The sequence below is a fragment of the Sarcophilus harrisii genome, chromosome 2 (assembly GCF_902635505.1).
Source record: "Sarcophilus harrisii chromosome 2, mSarHar1.11, whole genome shotgun sequence".
NCBI classification, from domain to species: domain Eukaryota; kingdom Metazoa; phylum Chordata; class Mammalia; order Dasyuromorphia; family Dasyuridae; genus Sarcophilus; species Sarcophilus harrisii.
Window position 1 is genome coordinate 244,771,213 of NC_045427.1, and position 23,627 is coordinate 244,794,839.

At 37.3% G+C, this 23,627-nt stretch overlaps 1 protein-coding gene across 1 annotated transcript in view; it reads right to left on the minus strand.

The window, feature by feature from the left end:
• SRMS (src-related kinase lacking C-terminal regulatory tyrosine and N-terminal myristylation sites) overlaps positions 1-21,875 on the minus strand; it is a 29,748-nt gene extending 7,873 nt beyond the window's left edge. The window contains exons 1-4 of the mRNA XM_003757600.3: positions 21,316-21,875; positions 4,829-4,950; positions 2,255-2,421; positions 866-1,007 (exon numbers count right to left, since the gene is read on the minus strand). Of these exons, the coding sequence (XP_003757648.2) occupies positions 866-1,007; positions 2,255-2,421; positions 4,829-4,950; positions 21,316-21,737 (853 nt within the window). The 5' untranslated portion in view covers positions 21,738-21,875. The remainder of the gene's footprint in view (positions 1-865; positions 1,008-2,254; positions 2,422-4,828; positions 4,951-21,315) is intronic.
• Positions 21,876-23,627: the final 1,752 nt, after the last annotated feature.

Genomic DNA, 23,627 nt, shown 5'->3' on the forward strand with positions numbered 1-23,627 from the left:
GCCCTGAAGTCAGGAGGACTTGAGTTCAAATCTGGTCTCTGACACATAACACTTCCTGGCTGTGTGACCCTGGGCAAGTCACTTAACCCCAATTTCATCAGGAAAAAAAAGATTCTATAGGAAAATCACAAGTTCATTATGTGTCTACCCAAAAAGCTCAAGAAATCTTATAATGTATTAGGGAAGGCAGAATGTCAACAAGGGCAGTGATGGCTTTTCAGTCAAATTTTCCTTGATCAAATTGCATATGGATAGTGTTCTGTTCTGTGTGTCACATTGTAGAAAGAACATTAACAAGCTAAACATATTCAGAAGGGAGGCAAGGAAAGTAAAAGGCCTGGAGACCTTGTCATTTCTGAATCTACTGAAGAATCTTATCCTAGAGAAAGGAAATCTTGGGAGAACATGATTGTCATCTTCAAAAAAAAAAAAATCCCAGAGGAAGAGAATCTTTTTGGGTAGAAGCTGCTAAGCTCAGTGAAGGGAAAGACATTCTAATAATTAGAACTGTCAAAAAATAAAATAAAGTAGTGATTCATCAGCACTGTAGATCTTCCACCAAAGACTAGATGATCACTTGTTCAGGAGGATGTATAGTGAGAACCTGTTCAGGATTGGATTGCATGACCTCTAAGGTGCTTTTCAATTCTGGAAAGTCTAGGATTTGAGGAAATCCCAGCTAATAGATCCCATCCCTCTATGGGAGAGTTCATTCTGTTCTTCCTCTGGCCACATTCTCCAACCCCATACCGATCCTGGCCTTATCCTGGCTACTGAAAGACTGTTTTCCTTACTTATCAGCATGGGGCAAAATGGGAGAGAGTAAGGGGAATCCAGAACTTGGCTCATCCCTCCCTAAACATACCAGACTTTATGATCTTTATGGCCACTGGAATCTTATTCAGCCACAAGCCTTCCCACACCTCTCCAAAATAGCCTTCTCCCAGCTTTCTTCGAAGGGCAAACTCAGACCGGGGCCGTTCCCATTCATCCCTCTCCAGTAGCCGCTGAAGGATGAAAAGAGACAGAGACAGAGACAGAGATGAGCAGGGAAAAAGAGGGGAAATGAATTGGCCTGCCTGGAGTTGACATGTAATGTGCCTATTTGTTTTGACAGTAGTGCAGAAAGCTGCAATTTCTTATAAGGAAGACATGGACTTGCTCCCTCCACACACATTCACACAAAGCTGCTGAACTAGAAAGGAAGACAATGGATTCAAGGTATAATTCAGGGGAAGCTCCTTGGTCCCCTCCCAGGAGGAAACAGTCCTTCAGTTGGAAAATTACCTTGGTGAAATCAATATCCCAACAGGTCTTTCTGGCTTCCTTTCAGAGGAAGACGGGATGTGCTAGCAGTCGCTATCCCTAAAAACTGAAACCAAATCTCTAGATTTCAAACCTGATTTCTTCATGATCAAGAAGGAGAAGCTAAAATCTCATCTCACAAAATTCTTCTCATAGTTGATCTGAAAGCAGGATGTTCCAAGAGTCCCAAATAATTACATAGGGAACTTAAGTAGCACTTTGTGTGTGTCCTTCCATCAACCTTTTACAAACACTAATTACTACCTGATGGGCAGTGGAAGTGTTATTATTTCTATTTAATAACTGATGAGATATAGAGGAATTTTATCATTTCCCTTCTGTATCAGAGCAAGAGGGGTCAATCCTAGATAAACAGTGATTTGCTGTCTCCTAGCCCTGAGCTCAAATCCAAAAAGTAAAGCAAAGTTCCTATGAAGCCTTCACACCCACAGTTTTCTCTGTCAGGATATCTGATAGGGCCCAGGGCATCTGGTGCTCATTTCCCAATGGATCCTGATATTGCACATTCTGTGACCTAAATCCTAGGACTCCTACTCGGGAAAAGCCAGCAGGTGAAATCCAGAATATTCAGGAGTAGCCCTATCAGCTATAAATGCCTATGGGACTGATATGGCCTCATATCCAATTAGTGTAAAATCCCCAAAGGCTGATACCAGGCTCTTTAATCCTGGTCTCTCTCCCTCCCCTACCACCACATGGCCAGAAGTGAACCCAAGAGTGAGTATGAAGAAATGGCCTCAGTAAAGACTGTTTTTCATTGATGTTCTTCAGGCAGCTTCCCAGAGAAGTGAGAAGAGGATAAGAATGAGGGAGGAGGAGGAAAGGGGAAAAGAAAATAAGGAAGAAGGGGAAAGGGGAGAGAGGAGGGGTAAGGAGAAAGAAGAGGAGGAAGAGGGGAAAAAAGGAAAAGGAAGAAAAGAAACCCCACCTCTTGTACACAGGGCTGCAGCAGGGGTGTCTGAATAATCTTCCAGTTGGCTTTGTAGTAAGTGAGGAGCTCCTCCAGGCTGGAGAAAACCTGGCCTTTCTGAATATATAGGCCACCCTCTGGGGCCTTGGAAATTCGGTAATGGCAGACCTTGGCCTGTGTGCGAACTGTGGGAAAAATGACAGGGAAGGGATAAAGAAGAGAGAAGATGGAAGGAGGAGGAAGCAAATGAAAAAGAGAAAAATATGAATGGAGAGAAAGACAGGGGAAAAGAGGTTGGAGAAAGGGACAAGGAAGGAAAAGAGAGGTCAGGAAGAAAAGGAAAAGAGGTGAAGGAGAAGGGAACATAAAAACCAAAGTTAGAAATATAAAAACAATGAGTTTTTTTCCCATTCCCCTGCCATCCAAATCTACAGAAGATAAGACTGTATAAAGAAATTAGATATTGATGGAACTTCAGAAATAATTAAAATAGGAACATTTAAATTCAAGGAAGGGGAGAGGTAACTTAGCCTAAGGTCTAGATCATCTTAAATATCTCAGAATGGTGATTGCTCAGGTGTGACATGTCACCAAAGGGCTATCACCTAAATAGCTTTTGCCAGGCTGGTAAGGACTAAAAGTTTGGGGACAAATCTTAAAAACAAGATTAGAGTTTAGTTATAGCTCTAATTCTTTTGGGGGTACCACCATTTTTTAGTCACCAAATTCACAACCCTCAGAATCATTCTGAACTCTTCCTTCTCTTTTATCCTTTATATCCAAATAAATTGCCAAATGTTAATTCTACTTCCACCACACAAGTTTCATTCAAGCCCTTCCTCTACATATTCACAGTCACTACCTTAGTTTGTGGAGTCTCACCTCTTTTATGGACTAACGGACAAAGTTCCTTAATTGGTTTCCCTGTCTCAATCCTTTCTCCATTTCAACTCATTCTTCATGTAATTAACAATTGGATATTCTCTTAGCCATGTTCTCCCCAACTCAAGGAACTCTAGTGGAACCCTCTTGCCTCCTGCTTGGCACTTAAAGACCTCCATAGTCTAGCTCCAGCCTCACTTTTATGGATGATTATTACACTACCTTTTCACAGGCTTTACTACAATCCAATTAAACTACTCTTCTTCAGGCCTTTTGGACATGGCATCCCATGCCCCATATCTCCACACACTGCACCGGTTGTTCCCCATCCAGAAAATGTAGTTTCTCTTCATCTCTACTTCCTAGAATCTCTTGCTCCCTTCAAAGCCCAATTCAAGAATTACCTCCTATAGTAAGCTCACACTGATCCTTCTAGTTATATATATATATATATATATATATATATGGGTATAGGTATGTATGTATATGCAAACATATAATTTTTATATACACATAGATACATATACATGTATATATTATATTTAATTTTTTTATATATGTCATCATCTTCACCCTGATAATAATGTAATAAGATAAGTTCTTTGAGGTCAGGGGCTGATTTTTTGTTTGTTTTACATCCCTAGAAGCTAATAGAATATCTGGCACATAGCAAACATATATAACAAACAAAAAAAAACTACTTGTTAAGTTCAGCTTGATATCTTATTATAAAGCTAGCACTATACAAGGCAAGTAGGGAATACTCAATAAATACCTATTAAATTGAATTTAACTCTCTCATGGATCAGGGCACCATGCTTCCCAGGAAAAAAAAGCATTTTATAATGTCTAAAAATTGTTAGTCCCATTCTATATAGGTTAATTAATGTACCAAAATGGGAAGGATTAGTTTCTGGACACATAGATAATCAGTGGGTGAGTTCTAGGGTCCAGGGTTCTTTTCCTGGATTACACCATGTGAACCTTCTTCCCTTATGACATTTCTAGCATTTTTTTCCATACATGGAAATTCTTCATCCCATTCATTCACCCAACAATGACTTGTAAGGCACCTATGATTTCAAAACACTCTGCTATGACCATAGATGGCTATAACCAGAGCCACGAGGGCAAAGAATATGGAGAGATCTGTGCTGTCCATCTCACTTTGGGAGGCATAGCTGAAAATAGCAAATGGGTTATATTCCTTCTAATTAAACTCCTGAGGGTAAGTCACCTCTGATCTCTTCAAGTATTAGCGTTTGGTCTAAATCACTTTAGGTTTGTCCAAGTGGATCACTGCTTTGCTCTACTGTGCTCTGTAAAGTAAGAGTTCTTGACTCTTCCAAATGCTCCAGAACTCCTTTAGATAATCATCCAAACCCTAAAAACCTTCAGGAGCTACAAAATCAAGTGGCAAACTCCTTTCAGCTCTAGAACCTTACAACTTTCAAAGTATCTGTTACACCTCAGAAATCAGCAAAAGCTGCAAACCAAGGTTTGATGTGTTGTTGTATTGATTGCTCAAACTTGAAGAAGCATGAAGAAATTGTTTACAATAATACAGATTAAACTGGAAAGAATGTTGGGGTACTAACTGTTAAACATCCATCACACATCACTTCTCCAAACCTTCCCAAAATAGGGGATTAACAGACAGGTCAAGGAATGTAGGGAACAGAGTGATATGGCTTCTCTGGAAGAAATTACCTGACAATGAGTAGTCTCCTCGACTACTCTCACTGGGTCGAACCAAAAAGGCTCCATGCTGGTTGGAGGAGGACAGCAGAAGTTGTTGAGCTTCGCTCCGGCTGATCCCATCAAAATACCATCTGTAAAACAACCCAGGCAAACGGATCCCTTTAGAAGTTATATTGGGGCAGGTCACTTAGTTTATCTATGTTTCCTTCACATCACCACCACCCTGTGGACCTAGTCTTATCCTCCAGGAGTATGGAAGGAGCTGTTTTTAGTAAAGTCTCGGTCACATAGGCTAGGCCTAGTTTGATTACTCCTTTCCCAAAAATGTCAAGATAGCTATTCAGATAAAATTGGCAAAAGCAGGGAGAGGTATCAAAGCTTGACCCTTAAAGACATATCTCCCCAGTTATCTAAGGGCATTGAGGGAAAAAAAAATGGTCCAAAAGGAATCAGTGCTTTGAACTGGCAAATGTCCCCACCATACAAGTCACTAAATCCTGGTCAGCTGACCAGATGCATGGAGTTAAGGAGGGCTCCTTCTATGTGAACTAATCCTGGAATTTTGCAATGTTTCCTTAACATTCTATGTAAACCTCCTTTTGCTAACTGTTAGACACAATGGTCTCATTTTGTTATAATCTTGAACGTGAGCTTTCAGACCAATCTGAGTTAGGCCAGACCTCCAGGAAGGGTACAGGGTTAGGACTGGGATAAAGGTGTTCAATTCTACCTCTTTTATCAGTTATATCAATACCAATTCCTGGCACCCCTCAACATAAGGAGACTACCCTAATATATATGGGTCTTCCTGAGAAATCTACTCCACTAGAGGAGTACAAGATCCCTCATCTCCTCTTCTTTTATAGTAGGAGTTCTTAATCTTGAGGTCTACCAATAGGAAAAAAATGTCTAAATATAATTGGTTTCCTTTCTAATTCTAAACATCTTATTTTATGCCTTTAAAAACATTATTCTAAGAAGAGATCCAGAGGCTTCATCATACTACCTGAGGTCCATAACACAAAAGAATGTAAGAACTGTTACCCCAGAGTCCTACAAACATACTAAATAGTCCAGCACCACTGCTCATTCCAGTAAAGACCTAAAGAAACTTCTCAGTAATGGTCCTTGCTCCCTCAGGTCAGGCAGCAACTCCCAACCATTTCTGGAAGTTACTAGCCCTCAGGCAGCTACCCACTAGGAAAGAGCAATGTAATTCAAAATCTTTTCATTGAGCACTTTGTGTACCCAGCCCTGGAGTACTATGGAGATGAGAAGGTAGAGCCCTTACCTAGGTGTTCACAGTCTGTATGGGGACACAAGAGTCACATAACAAGTCAGAAAACAAGAAAACCATATATGAGCAAGTACCTGTTGTGGGGTATAGACTCTAAATGCTCTAGTGACTCATAGGAGACACACATAGATTTAGGGCAGGGTTCTCATGCAGTCCTCATCCAGGCTCTCTGCCAATCAGATTCCTTGAATGCAAACTTCCCATGATACCAGCTGCTACTTGCCCCAATCAGCCTGAATCATCAGGCGAGGACTGCTTTGGTTGGCTTGGTGCCCAGGAAGGAGTATTTCTTGTAAGGAACGTGAAAAAGTTCTTTCTGCTCTGGTTCACCAACATGTCAGACCCACTCCACAAAGGCCATGAGGGAAAACACCCCATTTAACTCTGATTCAACTTCCCAGAAAGACAAAGGTATTCCTGCTCTTACCTGTTCTGGGTATTTGACTTCCTTTCATGAGGGCCTACAACCCTCCTGCTTCCTCATTTTTTCCAATGGCAATTCTAATCCTTTTCAATTCATTAAGTTTGCATCAAGCACCAACTTTATGCTTCCCTGCATGATGGAAAGGGCAATGAAATGGATGTCAAGAGATCTGTGTTCAAGAACTAGCTCTGTCATTCTCATTATGTGATCTAGGAACAATCACTTCAATTCTTCCTCTGTAAAATAAAGTTGGATTTCATGACATCCAGCACTAGAATCCTATACTAATATTTATACAGTGCCATGAAAGCTCAGAGAAGGAAGAAAGTAAAGATTTGGGGTGTTTAGGGAAGGCTTCCTGGTTACAGTGGGACTTAAGAGAGGAATAGGACTTGGATAGAGAGGTATTTTCAGGAAGGGGGTTGAAACATAGATGTCTAGCCCACTAGCCCAGAATGCTAGGCCCATGTCCAAAATGTAATTCCTTATCATTCCCCTAAAATATAATTTCTCTATTTCTTTCAATATCACCATTACTTCTCTGCTCACCCAGGTTCACAACAATAGAGTCATTTTTAACTACTCTTCATTTTACTCCCCCCAAATTTTGTCAACTGCCAAGAATTATTGATTCTACTTCCACAATATCTCTACTCACACAGCCAACACTCTAGTTCAGCCCATATCACCTTTTTCTTCTCTATTCAGATAGAGAATCCCTTCCCTCTAAACTATCCTCCACAGCCACCATATCATAAAATACAGGTCTGACTGTGCCATTCCTCTGCTAAAGGAGTACCTTTTTGCCTCTAAAATAAAATATAAATGTGTTTGTTACTTATAATTCTTTACAAACTGAATCCAGTCCATCTTGATTTCATATTATTCTCCAATATGTGCTTCATTTTACATTCAAAGTGACTTATTGTTGTTTTTCATACGCAACAATTCATAGTCTACTCCTGTGCTGCTGCTCAGCTAGTCCTTCCTATCTAAAGATATTCTCCCTCACCATCTCCATCCTTTGGGATCCTTAACCCCTCTTTAACCTCAACTGAAATTGCACCCAATTATCCCAGCTATTGCTGCTTTTTTCTACCTCTATCCCCAAATTTTTATTTATTAGCTTTATATATTATAAACTTTATATGTATTTTGAATTTATTTATGCATGAACATGTTGATTCTTCCAAGTAGAATGTAAGCTCTTTGAGCTTACATTGAGGGACTACTTCATTTTTGTCTTTATATCCCTAAGGTCTATCATAGCACCTGGGCATAATAAGCATTTAACAAATTTGAATTATATTGAATTTTAGGAGAGAAAAGAGGGAGAATATTCTCCAGGGGAACAACAAGGGGACATGAAGTAGGTCACGCATTTCATGTATAGGAGACAATAATAATGGCTGGAGTAATGGCTGCTCATAAGGAGACAAAGCAAGAATAACCTGCCTTCTGCTACAGAGACCTCAGAATTTGGGGATCTGGTCTAAATCTTCTGTCCAGTAACTCCCTGACCAAATTCGCATCTTGCCTCTCCTCGAGTTCTCCTTGAGTAACCAAAGGCATGTTATAAAAGGGATAGCTCCACTGATCCTTCCTTCTCTCTCATTTAATCTCTCCTTTATTGGTTTGATCCTCTCTGCCTATGAACATGATAAAGTGCCTGAAATCTCTTTGGAAAAAAAGAGGGAAAGAAAAAGCTCTCTTTATTTTTCCTCCCTTTCCCTGATAATTTTCTACTAAACGCAAACCATAGATGGCTTCCTGCTTCCTCACAATCCACTCACTTCTTCATTCTACAATCTGGCTCCCTTTCCCATCATCTATCCTTGCCCCTCCCCAAAGTCTTCATCCTTTTTGAACTTTTTTTGCAAGAATTGTCACTACTGAAAAATCCTTCCTTCTTGATAAATGTTCAACAGTGCTCTTATTCATCCCTTTCTTTCTTCATTGTCATACTCCCAATTTAATCTCCTCATCCTCTCTCCCCCAAACCACTGAAATAAACTTCTTATTGGGCTCCCTACTTCTCATCTTCCTTTTCTCCTCTCTATGCTCCACATAAGCCATCAAAAAAAAAAAAAAATGAACAGACTGGCCCATGTCACTTATCTGTTGAAACATTTTCAATAGTTTTTCATTGCCTATTAAAAATATATGTAAACTCCTTACTCTAGTTTTCAAGGTTCTTCATAATTAAATTTCAGCTGACCTTTTAAGCCTTTTTTCATGCTATTCCCCTTGAGGTAATTCTTCATTCCAAGCATACATCCTACATCCTTGAATTCCTATAAGCTATCCATTGTACCTGAAACACACATTTCTCTGCAAGGAACTCATTTTCTTCTTTCAAAACCCAGTTCAGGCATCACATCCCAGATGAGCCTCCCTTGTTTCCCCATCCCCTCAATATGATAACGATCTCACCCTCTGCAAAATTCTCTTAGCTTTCTGTTCAGAACTTTTCTTGGTACTTATGACCTACTATCTTATGCCATTTGAGGCACTGCAAATCATATACTTAGAGCTGAAAGAAACCCTAGAGAGAGACCATTAAGTCTAACTTCCTTTTATAGATGAGGAAATCCAGGTCCAGAAATGGGCCTAATTGACTCTTCCAGAATTATGCAGCTCATGTATAACTTATTATCAGACTGCTTGAGGAAGGGAAGAAAAGAAGGGGAGAAGAGAAAAATTCAAAAAAGAAATGTTTAATGCAATTAAAAAATACTGTTATTTTTATTTTAAATTTATGCAGCTGATAAGTACCTAGGAGTAGAGCTTTGAAACCTAGGTCTCCCTGACCCTAGTTAGATCCAGTATTCTATCTAATATACTACCCTGCCTCTTCAATGACTTATGTGAAAACTCCTTAAAACCAGAAACTGCTGTTTTTTTTTTCTTTTTTTCTTTTTTCTGGTTTATAATTTAGAATTTCCCAACTCTAGCCTGGAGTCTTTTTTTTAACTGAACACAAGATTTGGAGCTAGATATTATCTTAGAGAACATTTAGTCCAACCTCACCTTTTCACACATAAGTAAACTAAGGCATAGAAGGATTTGTCTGAGGTCACTCCAGTGGCAAAAACCAGATGCAAATCAGCTTCCTCAAATTCAAAAGCCAATACTCCTGTTATATAGCATACTGTCTCAAAAAAAAAAAAAAAAAAAGCATGTCAATCATTAACTATAGATTATGTCACTGAATTTGGTTTAGTGAAAAGGGTACTGGATTTGGAATCAGGGTATCTGGATTTGGATTAGGATTAAATAAGTATGCTCCCTGTGTGACCTTGTACAAGTCCTTTAAATTTTCTAGACTTTAGATTTTTATTTGTAAAACGAGGGAGTTAGACTAGATAAGATCCTTTCTTGGAGATGGAAATGGCAAACCACTGCTATATCTTCGCCAAGAAACCCCAAATAAGATTATGAAATGACTGAACAATAGCAAGAGCTTTTCCAGTTCTAAACCTATGATCCTGTGATCCTGTGACCTCTCATTTCCTGGCCTAGAAAGTCTTATCTATAAGGCCAAATAATTGAATTGAGCAGCAAGGGTATTATATAGTTGCAAGTGTCCTGACAATAAGACCTTGAAGACCCAGGAAAGGTCTTATTGGGAAGTTATTTACACATAATGAATAAGCTCTTTGAGGACATGAACTATATTGATTTTGTCTTTGTAACCCTAGTTTCTGGAACAATGCCCTGTATGTACTAAGTATTTAGAAATTTGTGTTGTCTTGAATTTAAGTGAAACCATCTCACATCATTATTTATTATTATTATTATTACTATTTATTATAGTTTTTTTTATTTACAAAGCATATGCATGGGTAATTTTTCAACAGTGATCCTTGCAAAACCTTCTGTTCCAAATTTTCCCCTCCTTCCCTCCACCCCCTTACCTTGATGGCAGGTAGTCCAATACATCACATCATTATTTTTTAAACAAAATGATATATAACTGTCCTACTTTGTTTTCCTCTCTGGGACACAGTATGGTTTATGGTTTCCATTAGCAACAATAGTAATTATGCATTAGGATTTTCATGGTCCCTGGAGTAGGCTGGAGCCTTTTAAAGTCTAAAAACCTCCTCTTTACTTTCATTCTGTGCTCTTAGTCCTTAGAGATGGAATACTGGTATTATAAAGAAAAAAGAGAAAGTTTGTCATTTATATGGAGAGGGTGGGGAGGGCAGGAAATGAGATTGACTAATGATTCCTTCAAGAAAAGTGCCCTATTAAATAAAGAACTGGAAATTGAGTGGATGCCCATAAGTTGAGAATAAGTTATGATATATGAGTGTAATGGAATATTACTGTTCTATAACAAACAATCAGCAGGCTGATTTCAGAAAGGTCTAGAGAAACTTACATGAACTACTGCTAAGTGAGGTGAGTAGAACCTAGAGAACATTGCAACAACAAGATTATGTGATGAGCAAATGTGATAGACTTGGTTCTTTTCAACAATGAGGTGATTCATGCCACTTTCAATAGACTTGTAATGGAAAGAATCATCTGCATCCAGAGTGAGGACTATGGGATTGAATGTGGATCACAACACAACATTGTCACCTTTTTCGTTGTTGTTTGAGTGCTTTTTTTCTCATTTTTTCCTTTTTTGATCTGATTTTTCTTGTGCAGCATGATAAATATGGAAATATGTTTAGAAGAATTACATATGCTTAACCTATGTTGGATTATTTGCTATCCAGGGAAGGGGGAGGAGGGAAGAGAGAGAGAAAAAATTGGAACAAAAGATTCTGCAATCTTTGCATGTATTTTGAAAAAAAAAAACATCAAATTTTTATGGATCACAATAATTCCAGATTTGTTTGTTTGTTTGTTTCATTTTTAAATTTTTTATTTATCATCAAAAAATTTTTAAAGAATATATAAAAAGAAAGTAAAGTGTCCCATGCCTGGCTTAGTAATCTTTTGGATGAAATTCCATGATTTATGTATACATGTGAAAATGAGAGTTTGGGGTTGTCATCAACAATGGTCTCCTGGTCAATATTTACTGTTTCTCCACATGAAAAAATATATGTACTACACACTTTTATATCTAATTTACATTATTAATATTTTCTCCATCACTGCCTTAAGATTCAAAATCAACCAAACAGCAAATCAAGCCCTGATTTTTAATGTTTGATTATTTCACCTTGGCATCTCTTTTTAGGTGATTAGTAGATTTTTTCAATTTCTATTTTATCCTCTGGTTCTAGAAGATCAGGAAAGTTTTCCTTTATAATTTCTTGAAAGATGATATCCAGGTTCTTTTTTTTGATCATGACTTTCAGATTATTAGCCTAAATAATTTCTCCTAGATCTATTTTCTAGGTCAGTTGTCTTTCCAATGAGATATTTCACATTGTTTTCTATTTTTTCACTGTTGGTTTTGTTTTATTGTTTCTTGATTTCTCTCATAAAGTCATTAGCTTGCATTTGCTCAGTTCTAATTAACGAATTGCTTTCCTCAGTGAGCTTTTTATCTCCCTCTTACTGACAAACTTTTCCTGGTGACCTTGCAAGTTATCTTTGATATCTCTGGGCTAAAATGTCTAAAAACCACCAATACTGCTGCTGATTATTCAGAGGCCCCATAGCCTCTGCTTTGCTGGCCCCTAAACTGATCCTGAGTCAGAGCTGCACTGGAACAGTCTGCTCTGGAACTGCATGCTGGTCTCCCACCCTGCTGCCACAGACTTTTCCTGTTGGCCTTCTAAGTTGTCTTCTGCTAGGAAATTGTTCCACTTCATCTTTTTGTGTGTTCAGACATTCTAAAATTTGTTTAGAGTCATCATTTAAAGGAATTTGAGATAGTTTGGGAGAACTGGGAGAGTCCCTGTCTTTACTCCGCCATCTTGGCTCTGCCCCTGATTATTTCAGAGGTATAAATGTTCCCACTGAAAATGTGACAATAGGCGCTCAGCCATTTGGAGCTGATCCCAGCACACCCTGCAGTGGAAGTCAGGTAACAAAAGTGACAGAAGAGTGAATTCACCACCAATGAAGAGGAAATTAAAGCAATAAGTAGGAGCTATTTTCCCCAAATGTATGCCAATATATCTGACAATCTAAGTGAAATTGATGAATATTTACAAAAATATAAATTGTTCAGATAAACAAAAAAAGTAAATAAAATATTTAAATGATCCTATTTCAGAAAGAAGAAATTGAATTAACTATCAATGAACTCCTAAGAAAAATTCTCCAGGGCAAGATCTATTTACAAGTGAAATTTACCAAACATTTAAAAAACAATGAATTCCAATACTATCTTAACTATTTGAAAAAATAGGTAAAGGGGTTCTACTACATTTCTTTTATGGCATAAATATGGTGCTGTTATATAAACCAGAAAGAGCCAAAACAGAGAAAGGAAATTACAGACCAATGTCCCTAATGAATATTGATGAAAAATGTTAAATAAAAGATTAGCAAAGAGATTACAGCAATTTATCATGAGGATAATACACTATGATCAGATGGGATTTATACCAAGAATGCAGGGCTAGTTGAATATTAAGAAAATTATTGATGTAATTGATCATCGAAATCATATGATTATCTCAATAGAAACAGAAAAAGCTTTTTGACAAGAACAGCATTTGCTCCTATTTAAAAAAAATATTAGAGAGCAGAGGAATAAACTGATCTTTCCTTAAAATGATAAATAGAATCTATCTAAAACTATCAGCAAGCACTATCTGTTAAGTCAAAAGCCTTCCCAATAAGATCAGGAGTGAAACAATGAGGTCTATTATCACCACTATAATTCAATATTGCACTACAAACATTGGCTTTAGCAATAAGAGGAGGAAAGGAAATTGAGAGAATTATATTTGCCAATGAGGAAACAAAACTATTACTCTGCAGATGATATGATGGCATACTTAAAAAAATCTTAGAGTATCAATTAAAAGACTATCTGAAATAATTAACAACTTTAGCAGAGTTGAAGGATATAAAATAAACCTACATAAATCATTGATATTTCTACATATTACCAACAAAGCTGAGCAAGAAGTGAGAGAAAGAAAAATTCCCTTTACAATAACTATTGACAATCTAAAATATTTGGGAATCTTCTTGCTAAGACATACCCAAGAACTATATGAAAATCCAAAGCATATGCTTGGAAAATGGTCCTCTCCACTATCCATACTGGCTCAATGATTGGTGTATAGAGGATTATAGGAGGGACTAGGGGGTGGAGGAAAGCAAACCAGAGACACACTCTCAGTGGTAGACAAGGGAAAAGGGGGTCACAGAGAATCTGCTTCCATCCTGTTCAATCCTGCGTCTGGGGACCGAGAATAAAGATTGAGGACTTTTGCTTATCCTGACTCCGGCTGATTCTGGAGTTCCTGGGTGCTAGTGCAGTCGTTACAGAAAACAATTACAAAACACTTTTCATACAAATAAATTCAGATCTAAACAACTGAAAAAATTAGCAGTTGTTCATAGGTAGGTCAACCTAATATAATACAAATATTAGATATAATTAGGTAATATTATATAAATAATAGAAATTTCTACCTAAATTAATTTACTTCTTCAGTGTCACATACCAATAAAAATACCAAAATTGTTACGTAGAGCTCAAAAAAAAAATAATAAAATCTAGAACAATAAAAGGTCAAGAATCAAGGAAATCAATGGAAAAAAAAATGAAATTGAAGGTAGTTTAACCATATCAGATCTAAAATTATATTATAAAGCAGCAAACATCAAAATTATCAAAATTGATGGATGATTTGGTATTAGTTAAGAAATAGTGTGATGAATCAGTGGAAAAGATTAGGTATACAAGACACAGTAGTAAGTGACTATAGTGATCTACTGCTTGATAAATCCAAAGACTCTAGCTTTTGGTACAAAAACTCACTCTTTGACAAAAACTGTTGGGCAAACTGGAATATAGAATGGCAGAAACTAGGCATAGATCAGCATTTCACACTGTATACCAAAATAATGTTAAAATGGGTACATAATTGAAATATGATGATTTGGATATGATTTAGGTGATGCCATAAATAAATTAGGAGAGCAAGGAATGATACTTGTGAAATCTATGGAGAAGAGAAGAATTTATGACCAAACAAGAGAGAGAGAGAATGTTATGAAATGCAAAATGGATAATTCAATTACATTAAATTAAAAAGATTTTGCACAAACAAAACTGAGAACCAATGTTAGAAGGAAAGCAGAAAGACAGAAAAGAATTTTTACAGCAAGTATTTCTGATAAAGGCCTCATTTCTTATATATACAGAGAACTGAGTCAAAGTTATGAAAATACAAATTATTCTCCAATTGATTAATCATCAAAGGATATGAGGGTAGTTTTTGGACAAAGAAGTTAAAGCTATCTATAGTTATATGGGAAAATGCTCCAAAGCACTAATGATTAGAAAAATGCAAATTAAAACAACTCTGAGGTATCACCTCACACCTATTGGATTGACTCATGTGAGCAACAAAGTTGGAGAAGATGTGGGGGAAAATAGGACACTAATATAATGTTGGTAAAGTGAACTGATCCAACCATTCTGGAGATCAATTTGGAACCATGTCCAAAGGGAAATCAAACTGACTCAGCAATACCACTATTAGGTCTTTATCCCAAAAAGATCATAAAAAGAGGAAAGGACCTACATGTACAAAAATATTTATAGCAGTTCTTTTTGTGGTAGCAAAGATTTGGAATTGAAGGAATGTTCATTGATTGGGGAATGTAAAAGAATTCTAATGTGCTATAAAAATGATGAATAGGCAGATTTCAGAAAAACATAGAAAGGTTTACATGAACTGATGCTGAGTTAAGTAAGCAGAACAAGGAGAACATTGCACACAGAAACGGTTACATTGTGGGATAATTGACAATGAAAGACTTAACTCTTGTAAGCAATATAATGATCCATCACAATTCCATAAGGCTCATGAGGGAAAATACTATCCACATCCAAAGAAAGAACAATGGAGTCTGAATGCAGAGTGAATCACGTTATTTTCACTTTTGTTATTGAGGATTTTTTTTGTGGATTTTCCCTTTTGTTCTGTTTCTTCTTTCACAACATAACTATGTGGAATATGTTTACGTGATTGCACACAGTTAATCTATATAAGATTGCTTGCCATCTTGGGGAGCGATAATGAGAAGGAGGAGAAATTTGAAACTCAAAATCTTACAAAAAATGAATATTGAAAATTATTGCTACATGTAACTGGAAAAAATAAAATACTATTTACTAAAAAGAAAGAAAGAAAGGAAGGTGACGGTGGTACTTTGCAAGTACATCCCTAGATGTTGCTTCCTTTTGTGGACTGGCCAGGCTAACCAATATAGCTCCTCATACCCAGATAGGCACTATCCAGCCCTCTTCCCTGATCCCTGCCTGCTCTTAGAAGAATCAGCCCTCCCTCTCCCCCTACAACAGGATCTTCCCAGAGGAAGATGCTAATTACACTTTGCCCTTTCATCTCGAGATCTCAAAGAGCTTCACAAATAATCATTAGCTCTACCAGCCTGGCTATATCTATTTTCACAGGGAGGAACATAAAACAAAAGTCAAGAAAGGCATTTGCCCAAGGCCAGCTTGGTCCTCAGGCCAGGAATGGGACTCTTGTGTGGCTGGTTAATGCAACATAGCATGGATTCCCACCACCACTCCCTAATCCAGCCCTGACACTAAGGTCCCTATGAGCCAGACTCTCTGGAAGAGACAAGGAGTTAGTTCCCTCCCCAAACTTTGAACAATGAGTGGAGGAAAAAGCAATGGCTAGCATTCCAGTAGGAACTAGCTGAAGCTAAATCCCATCCTCTTCCCTAACACATACAGAGGATCTCTGAGTTGGTGAGTTTATCCCAGACTTTTCCAGTAGTTACCCTGACTTGAAAAGCCAGCTTTTTTTTTCTCTAGCTCTCACTATCATTACTAAGTGTAAGTATGTTTCAAGTAACACAGGAAGCCTTGCATAGTATGATTGATTTTGAGGCCTGAGAAAGATTTTTTTAATCATCATCATTTCCCACCTCCTTCTTGTAACATCTGAAATTCTAGAATTACAAGTCTTTTGCTTCAGACTCTGTCTTCTATCATAATATTAAAGCTCATGGGGGAAAATTACACAATAAATATATTTTGTTGGTTATTTTTTAAAGTGAACAAATTTATCAGGTCTTTCATGAGAGTTCATACTGAAGGTGAGAGTGACTGGAAGGAAGGAATGTATTATTCTCCCAGATCTCTGAGGAATAAGGAAAGAAGAAAGGGAGAGGAAAGCAGAGAAGGAAAGAACAAAGAAGGGAACAAATGGGAGACACACACACACACAGAGACAGAGAGAAACAGAGAGAGAGACAGAGACAGAGACAGAGAGACAGAAAGAGAGAAAGAGAGACACACACAGAGAGAGACAGACAGAGAGAGAGAGAAGAAAAACATTTATTAAGCATCTATTATGTGTGTCAGGCATGCTGTTAAAAATATTTCATTTGATGCTCACAACAACTCATTTTACACTTGGGGAAACTGAGACAAATGAAGGTTGTGATTTGCCCAGGATCACACACTTAGGAAGTATGTAAGATATGGATTTAATAATAATAATAGAGGCCAGCATTTATATGGCACTTACTATGTGTCAGATGTTATGCTAGTTTTTTGTTGTTGAGTTGTTTTAGTTGTGTCTGACTCTTCATGACCCCATATAGGGTTTTCTTGGCAAATATACGGGGTCGGTTTGTTGTTTCCTTCTCCAGATCATGTTATAGATGAGGAAACTAAGGCAAACAGAATTAAATGATTTGCCCAGGGTCCCACCGCTAAGTGTCTCAAATCTGATTTGAACGAGGCTCAGAGCTCTCCACATGTGCCACTTAATGACAACAAAAGAAGGAATTCTACTAAGAGAAAAGGGGGAACTGGAAGGGGAAATTGAGAGCAACTAAAACCAATACAAATTATATTTCAGTGTTCCAAGAGCTGGTACTATTTACAGCAAGGCTGGCCCAGGGATTTGCTTATTGCCCTTTAGCTAGATCTGGCTCAGTTACCAAATGTGTGCCTCTCCCAAGATTCATAGCTCTTCTTTGGATTGTGGTATCATAGTACTGGATGTTAGAGGCAAGAGACATGGGCTTGAATTCTACCTCAGATATGAACTGTGGGCATCCAGTTCCTTGAAGGCATGGACTGCTTCATTTTTGTACTCTCAGCACCCTTGCACAGTGCCAAGCAAATAGTGGGTGCTTAATAAATGCTTGTTGACTGATTAATTACTAAAATCATACTCGGTACAGCATTACCTCACAGGGTTGTTGTGAGCTGTAATTTGGAAACTTTTGCATGTATGTGTGTGTATGTATAGGTATGAATACATATATATATATGCACAAAATATGTGTGTGTGCAAACTTTAAAGGGCTATACTACGTGGGTAATAATGGCTAAACAAATTGAGGCACAGATAGAATACAACTTTATCAAAAGAAATGATGAAAATGAAAAATTCAAAGCAGCATGAAATGACAGAACTGATTCAGAGTGAAATAGGCAGAACCAGGAAATCAATATACACAATGAAAGAGCAATTTAAAAAGAACCCCCAAAAAGCAATATTGTGTAATAATAATAATAATCAAGCTACACCCTTTCCCTAAGAGTTGTGAAAATGCATCTCCTCCTTTCTTTGCAGAGGTGGAGGTTTCTATGGATACATCAGTGAATATACTATCAGACTCAGTTGAGTGAGTTAGTTCTTTGTTCTTTATTTGTTTTTTGTTGTTGTTTTTTGTTACAAGAGATACTTCACTAGGGCAGGGAGAGAGAAGGATAATGGAAATGAAGATGATATTAAAAACAATTTCTCAATAAACATTTGAGTATAAAAACCTAAAGTTATACTGTCAGATGTTGTTGTTGTTGTTGTCATTATTATTATACTACAAATTGATTTCTTCTGAGATTATTGACAGATCAGTTTCCATCAGCACACGTTAACTGTGAGGATCCTGCTTGGAACCACAAAGGTTCTAGGCTTCTCTATCAGTATTTAGGAAGGTTTTTCAACAAAAACAAAGATTTGAACTCAGACGTCCAAGGAAGAGACACTGACATTTGTCCCTGTGGTTTTCCATAAAAACTGAAAATGGGTTGTATTTGCTTAGAATCTTCAGAGACAGAATGTTCCTTAAATATGTCTAAGAAATATGTCAGTAGGATGGAAGAGTAGGGAAGAGGAATGGTCAGCTTAACATTAGAGACAAGAACAAGGCAACTTTATCAATATAAAGTGACCTCAAGAATATCTCTTTTTTTTCCAGTTTTTTTCATCCAACTCTAATGGTTCATTCTCTTTGAAAACCATCCTCACTTCTGCCTAATAGAAAGTGCTACCATTTCTCTAACATAACAAAGAGAAAAATCTAAATAGTCCATGTTTCTCAAAGATTAGTAATAATTAGACTATCCTCAGGGAGACTTGTCATAGTTAGGTAAAGAAGGATAAAGGTACTGAATAGTGTGAAATAACACTATATCCAGTACAACTTGGATCCCCCTTCTTAACTCCTCCCTTCACAGGGAAACATGTGGGAGAACAGCATTCCCAGAGAAAGTTCAGAGCCCTACTATGGGAGAAGACATTCTTCTTTTTTTTTTTTAATTTGAAATTCTTTCTTTTCTTTTTTTTTTAATAACTTTTTATTGACAGAACCCATGCCAGGGTAATTTTTTACAACATTATCCCTTGCACTCACTTCTGTGACATTCTTCTTTGGGTAAAATAGAAATCCAAGAATGGCCTACTACCAAATCTGATACCCCTTTTAAGATACTTCGTTTGCTCTACATCTGTGCTCTTGATTCTCCATGGGATCTTTAGCTATTACTTTTCCTCTCGTCTCAAACCCCCCATTTTCCTAAAAAAAAATAATAAATCTGGTGTAAATTCAAGAGGAAATTCCTTTCTTAGATATAATATAGATAGTTTGAGATTAAAAACACAGAAATTAAATAATCTACTAATGGAGATTAGACTCAACACAAACTGGGCTCTCCTAAACAGTAATATGGCTAGAGTGAAATCTTGTCCATGAAGCCTTCCCTGAATAACACCATATCATAAGATCTTTGATTTTGTTTTTTCCAACACTTGGTTATACACACTATTACCTTGCTCTCACATGCCTGCCTTGCCCTTCCATATCTTGCCAAACTAGATCACAAAGTCCCTAAGGGCAGGAACTGAGCTTTCTGCTTCTTTTACATTTGTCATATAGGAACTCACTTAATCCTTAATAACTACTCATTCTATTTCCTCCTTCCTTCCTTCCTTCCTTCATACATACTTGTCTTTGTCTCCTCAGAGCAGGAAGACCCAAAAGTCATCAAAAAAGAGCACAAAATTATGCTTGCTCAGTCTTTACTTTGATATGTCCACAATAGGAAGCAGAGCCTTCTAGCTATATTGAATGATCAGTGACCTTTTGGCCTAATTATGTGAGAGGATCATTCCAGGGAGCTTGGTTCTACCGCCCATGTTTCCATTGAATTACATGTCCTGACTCAACTCTCTGAACACAAGTCCAGAACTCCCAGAACAATCATTGGTTCATGACATAGATAAGTTCAAAGGTCCAGTTACTAACAGTTCTGTTCAACAGTTTCTGTTTAACAATTCTGTAGGTTACCATATTAGGAGTTAACCAGAATCAACCAAATCATAGAATCATTGATTCAGAGTCAAAAAGGCTTTTAGAAGTGATCTTCTCCAATCTCTTCACTTTGCAAATAAAGCCTGGCTGAATTTTAAAGATGTTAAATGACTTGCCCCACATCAAAATGATAAAATCACATCCTCTTACTCTAAACTCAGTACTCTTTCCACAAGGATGGGCTGCTCTTTAAAAGTTATTCTCATATTGAGAAATTTACTTGAACTGATAAGGAGTGAAATAGACAGGAAAACAATGTGCACAAGAATTACAACAATGGAAAAAGTGAAGATAATTACCACAAATAACCAAAAGATGAATGTTGCAAAATTACAAAAAAACAAAATTGGCTCCAGGGAACAATTATAAGAAAACATCTTTGACATACACACACACCTTTGTAGAGGTGGGGAGTGAAGGGGGTGGAGGAGGCCAGTCCACACGTGTAAAATATTGCCTCAGTTTTTTTTGATGCATTAATTTGTTTTACTGATTTTTCCCCTCTCTCCTTCCTTTTAAAAATTATTTGTTATAAGGGATAGTTCTCTGAGGAGGAGGAAGGAAATAGAGAAATCCATCTGATTTAAAAACAAAAGATACACAAATACAAATCAAATTCTTAAAAGTTTATCTTAAGTCTCCTTAGTTTTCTTTTGGAATGGTTTTGGATAGAAAATCACAAGAATGGACCTTATCCATCCTTGGAAAAGAATCAGGTATTTTCTAATAGTTGTCAGGGTTTAGAAATTCACTTCTGGGTGGCAGGACACCGAATATGAAATTGTTCTAGATTACTTTCATTTCCAAGGGGCTCTGATTTTCTGATGTTACCAGAACCCATTAGAATAACAAGCAATAAATAAAAAAGTAAAGTCTCTAAGGATGATTTAAGGGAAAAAACCAGGAAAATCAAAAAGAAATTCTCACTTGTATCCTGGACCCACAGTGACTTAAAAAGAATTGAGTCCAGTTATCTCCCGGTTCCCCCAAAAGACCTATGGTCAGTGAAGCACAAATATCCATGATACTTACGGTTGATTGGAGAAGGTATCCTGGGTGGCTTTGGCCACATAATTAATGGGTACAAGCCCAGTGCTTGGCCGACCAGAGAGCCTCCTGGCAAAGATGTAGTCACCCTCTTCTTTGATCACAAAGAGCTTGTCTCCTCTGCTCACACTCAGCTCATCTGCACACCTGGCTGTAAAGTCATACAGAACCATGAAAAGGACCGAGGGAGGGGGGCTGCTTGATTTTGTAGAGAAGGGTTCTGGGTCAGGATCAGGATCAAGATCCATTGTGACAGGATCAGGGCCTGGGTATCTGGGGATGCAGTCATCAGGAACACTGGTGGGCCAGAGCTTGTTCCAAAAGAATGATAGGAAGGTCAAGTGTTTTCTTAAGAAAGGCTCCATCTTGGCTGCTGACAGACCCCCAGGGTACCAAGATTGTTTCATAAGGACCTGCCCCGTTGGAAACAAGAAAAAGATTTGAGTTCACCTGGCCCAGATGGGACAGATCTATCAACGCATCATCCTGCCTGTGTGAGGAACTGCCTCCAACTGCTCCCTCACTCCAGGAATGTCTCAGTGTTGTCTTTTCTATGTAGACTTCTGAGGGTGGAAAGTGAAACTGGAAAAGCCCGTACAACTTGTTTTCCTGAACTCCTTAGCTTAACACACACAGGCACACACACACACAATCATTATCATCATCATCATCATCATCATAACATCTGGATTTCTAGCCACAGCTGGAGTGTCCTTAGGTTCAAGAATACAAACGCAATTTAAGGCTTAGGAAGATCATAAAATCTAACCTCTTGCAAGTGATACTCATTTTATTATTATTATATTCAAAAGGAAAACAAACCTCAGCCAAGGAAAAGGCTAAAGAAAGAGGGAAGAAATTCTATTTTTTTCTTATTGTAACTCACATTCATATATATATATATATATATATATATTTGTATGGTTGTATGATTTTATATATATAAAGATAGATCAGATAATTTTAAGGTCTTTTCCTAACATGAGAATCTGAAATTTTCAAACTTCTCTTTTCACCTTGTAACAAACATGGATGTCTGTGATTTTGGAAGTAAATTGTTCTTTTGGATAGGAACACTTGTCTGTATTTAATCCTAAGAATTTTAGGGTTTTGTGATATTTCTCTTCTTCCTTTCCCCTGCTTAAGGAACAAGGTACTTGTTAATCAATGCTTATTGGAAACATGTAGGATGATTCCAAAAGTTCAGCTAAGGAACATTAATTTTAGTACTTTAAAACTTTTATTTTAAAACCTGCCAATAGGATGAATTTCGGTGGTTTTCCAAAAAGAATCCTGGGAAAGAAATGATTGTCTGCCAGGAAGCCAAAATGGAAGGGACTTATTCTGTGAGTGTCATTTCCTAAGAAAAGAGTAGTTTCATTATATAGTGCCAGGACCAACCCATATAAGAGGAACTAGATAAATAGTAAACTTAAGAATTGTCCAGTTTACACTAGATAAATTTCTTTTTTTGTGAAGTTCTGATTACCTATTAACTCTGTCATAATATTTCTATATTTCTCTTCTTTCTATAGGACTAAATGGGTTCATTTAGAATCCTGAAATCTGTTTAGGTCCATTACCTATTCAAAATTCATGTTCATGAGTCTCTATTTCTGCTGAACTTCTCAGACCAAAATCCACACTGAACACATGATATCACAATAAAATATGTGGCAATGCAAATAACACACTGAAGCAAGGAACAAATACAGAGCTCATTAGGAAGAGTATTGCCTCTGGAATGAGATGATAAGAATAGGGACTATGATTTCATTGCTATAGGGAAAAAATAAATGAGGAAACTCTCCTAAGGCAGGTCAACATCTCATAACTTGCAGACTTGGAGCATTCCCTGGAGCACTGAGAGGTTAAATGATTTGCCCAAAGTCATTAGGGATGGGATTCAAACTCACATCCATCTGGCTACAAAGCCAGATCTTTTATCCAGGATAGCTAGGTGATTCAATAGAGAGAACACCAGATCTGTAGTCAGGAAGACCCAAGTTCAAATCTGGCCTCAAATTCTTACCAGTTGTGTGATACTGGAACTTAAATTCTGATTGCCTCAGTTTCCTCATCTGTAAAATAGGAATAATCACCTACTTCTTAGGGTTATTGTGAAGACCAAGTGAAAAAATAATCATAAATCATTTAACATATTTCTTGCATATAGTAAGTAAGCACTATATAAAAGGTAGTTATTATTATCATTGTTATAATCATCCACTACAGTATGCTGTTTCTCTAATCTTTTCTCTGATGCTTATATAATAAAACTACTTCCTCTCCCTGTC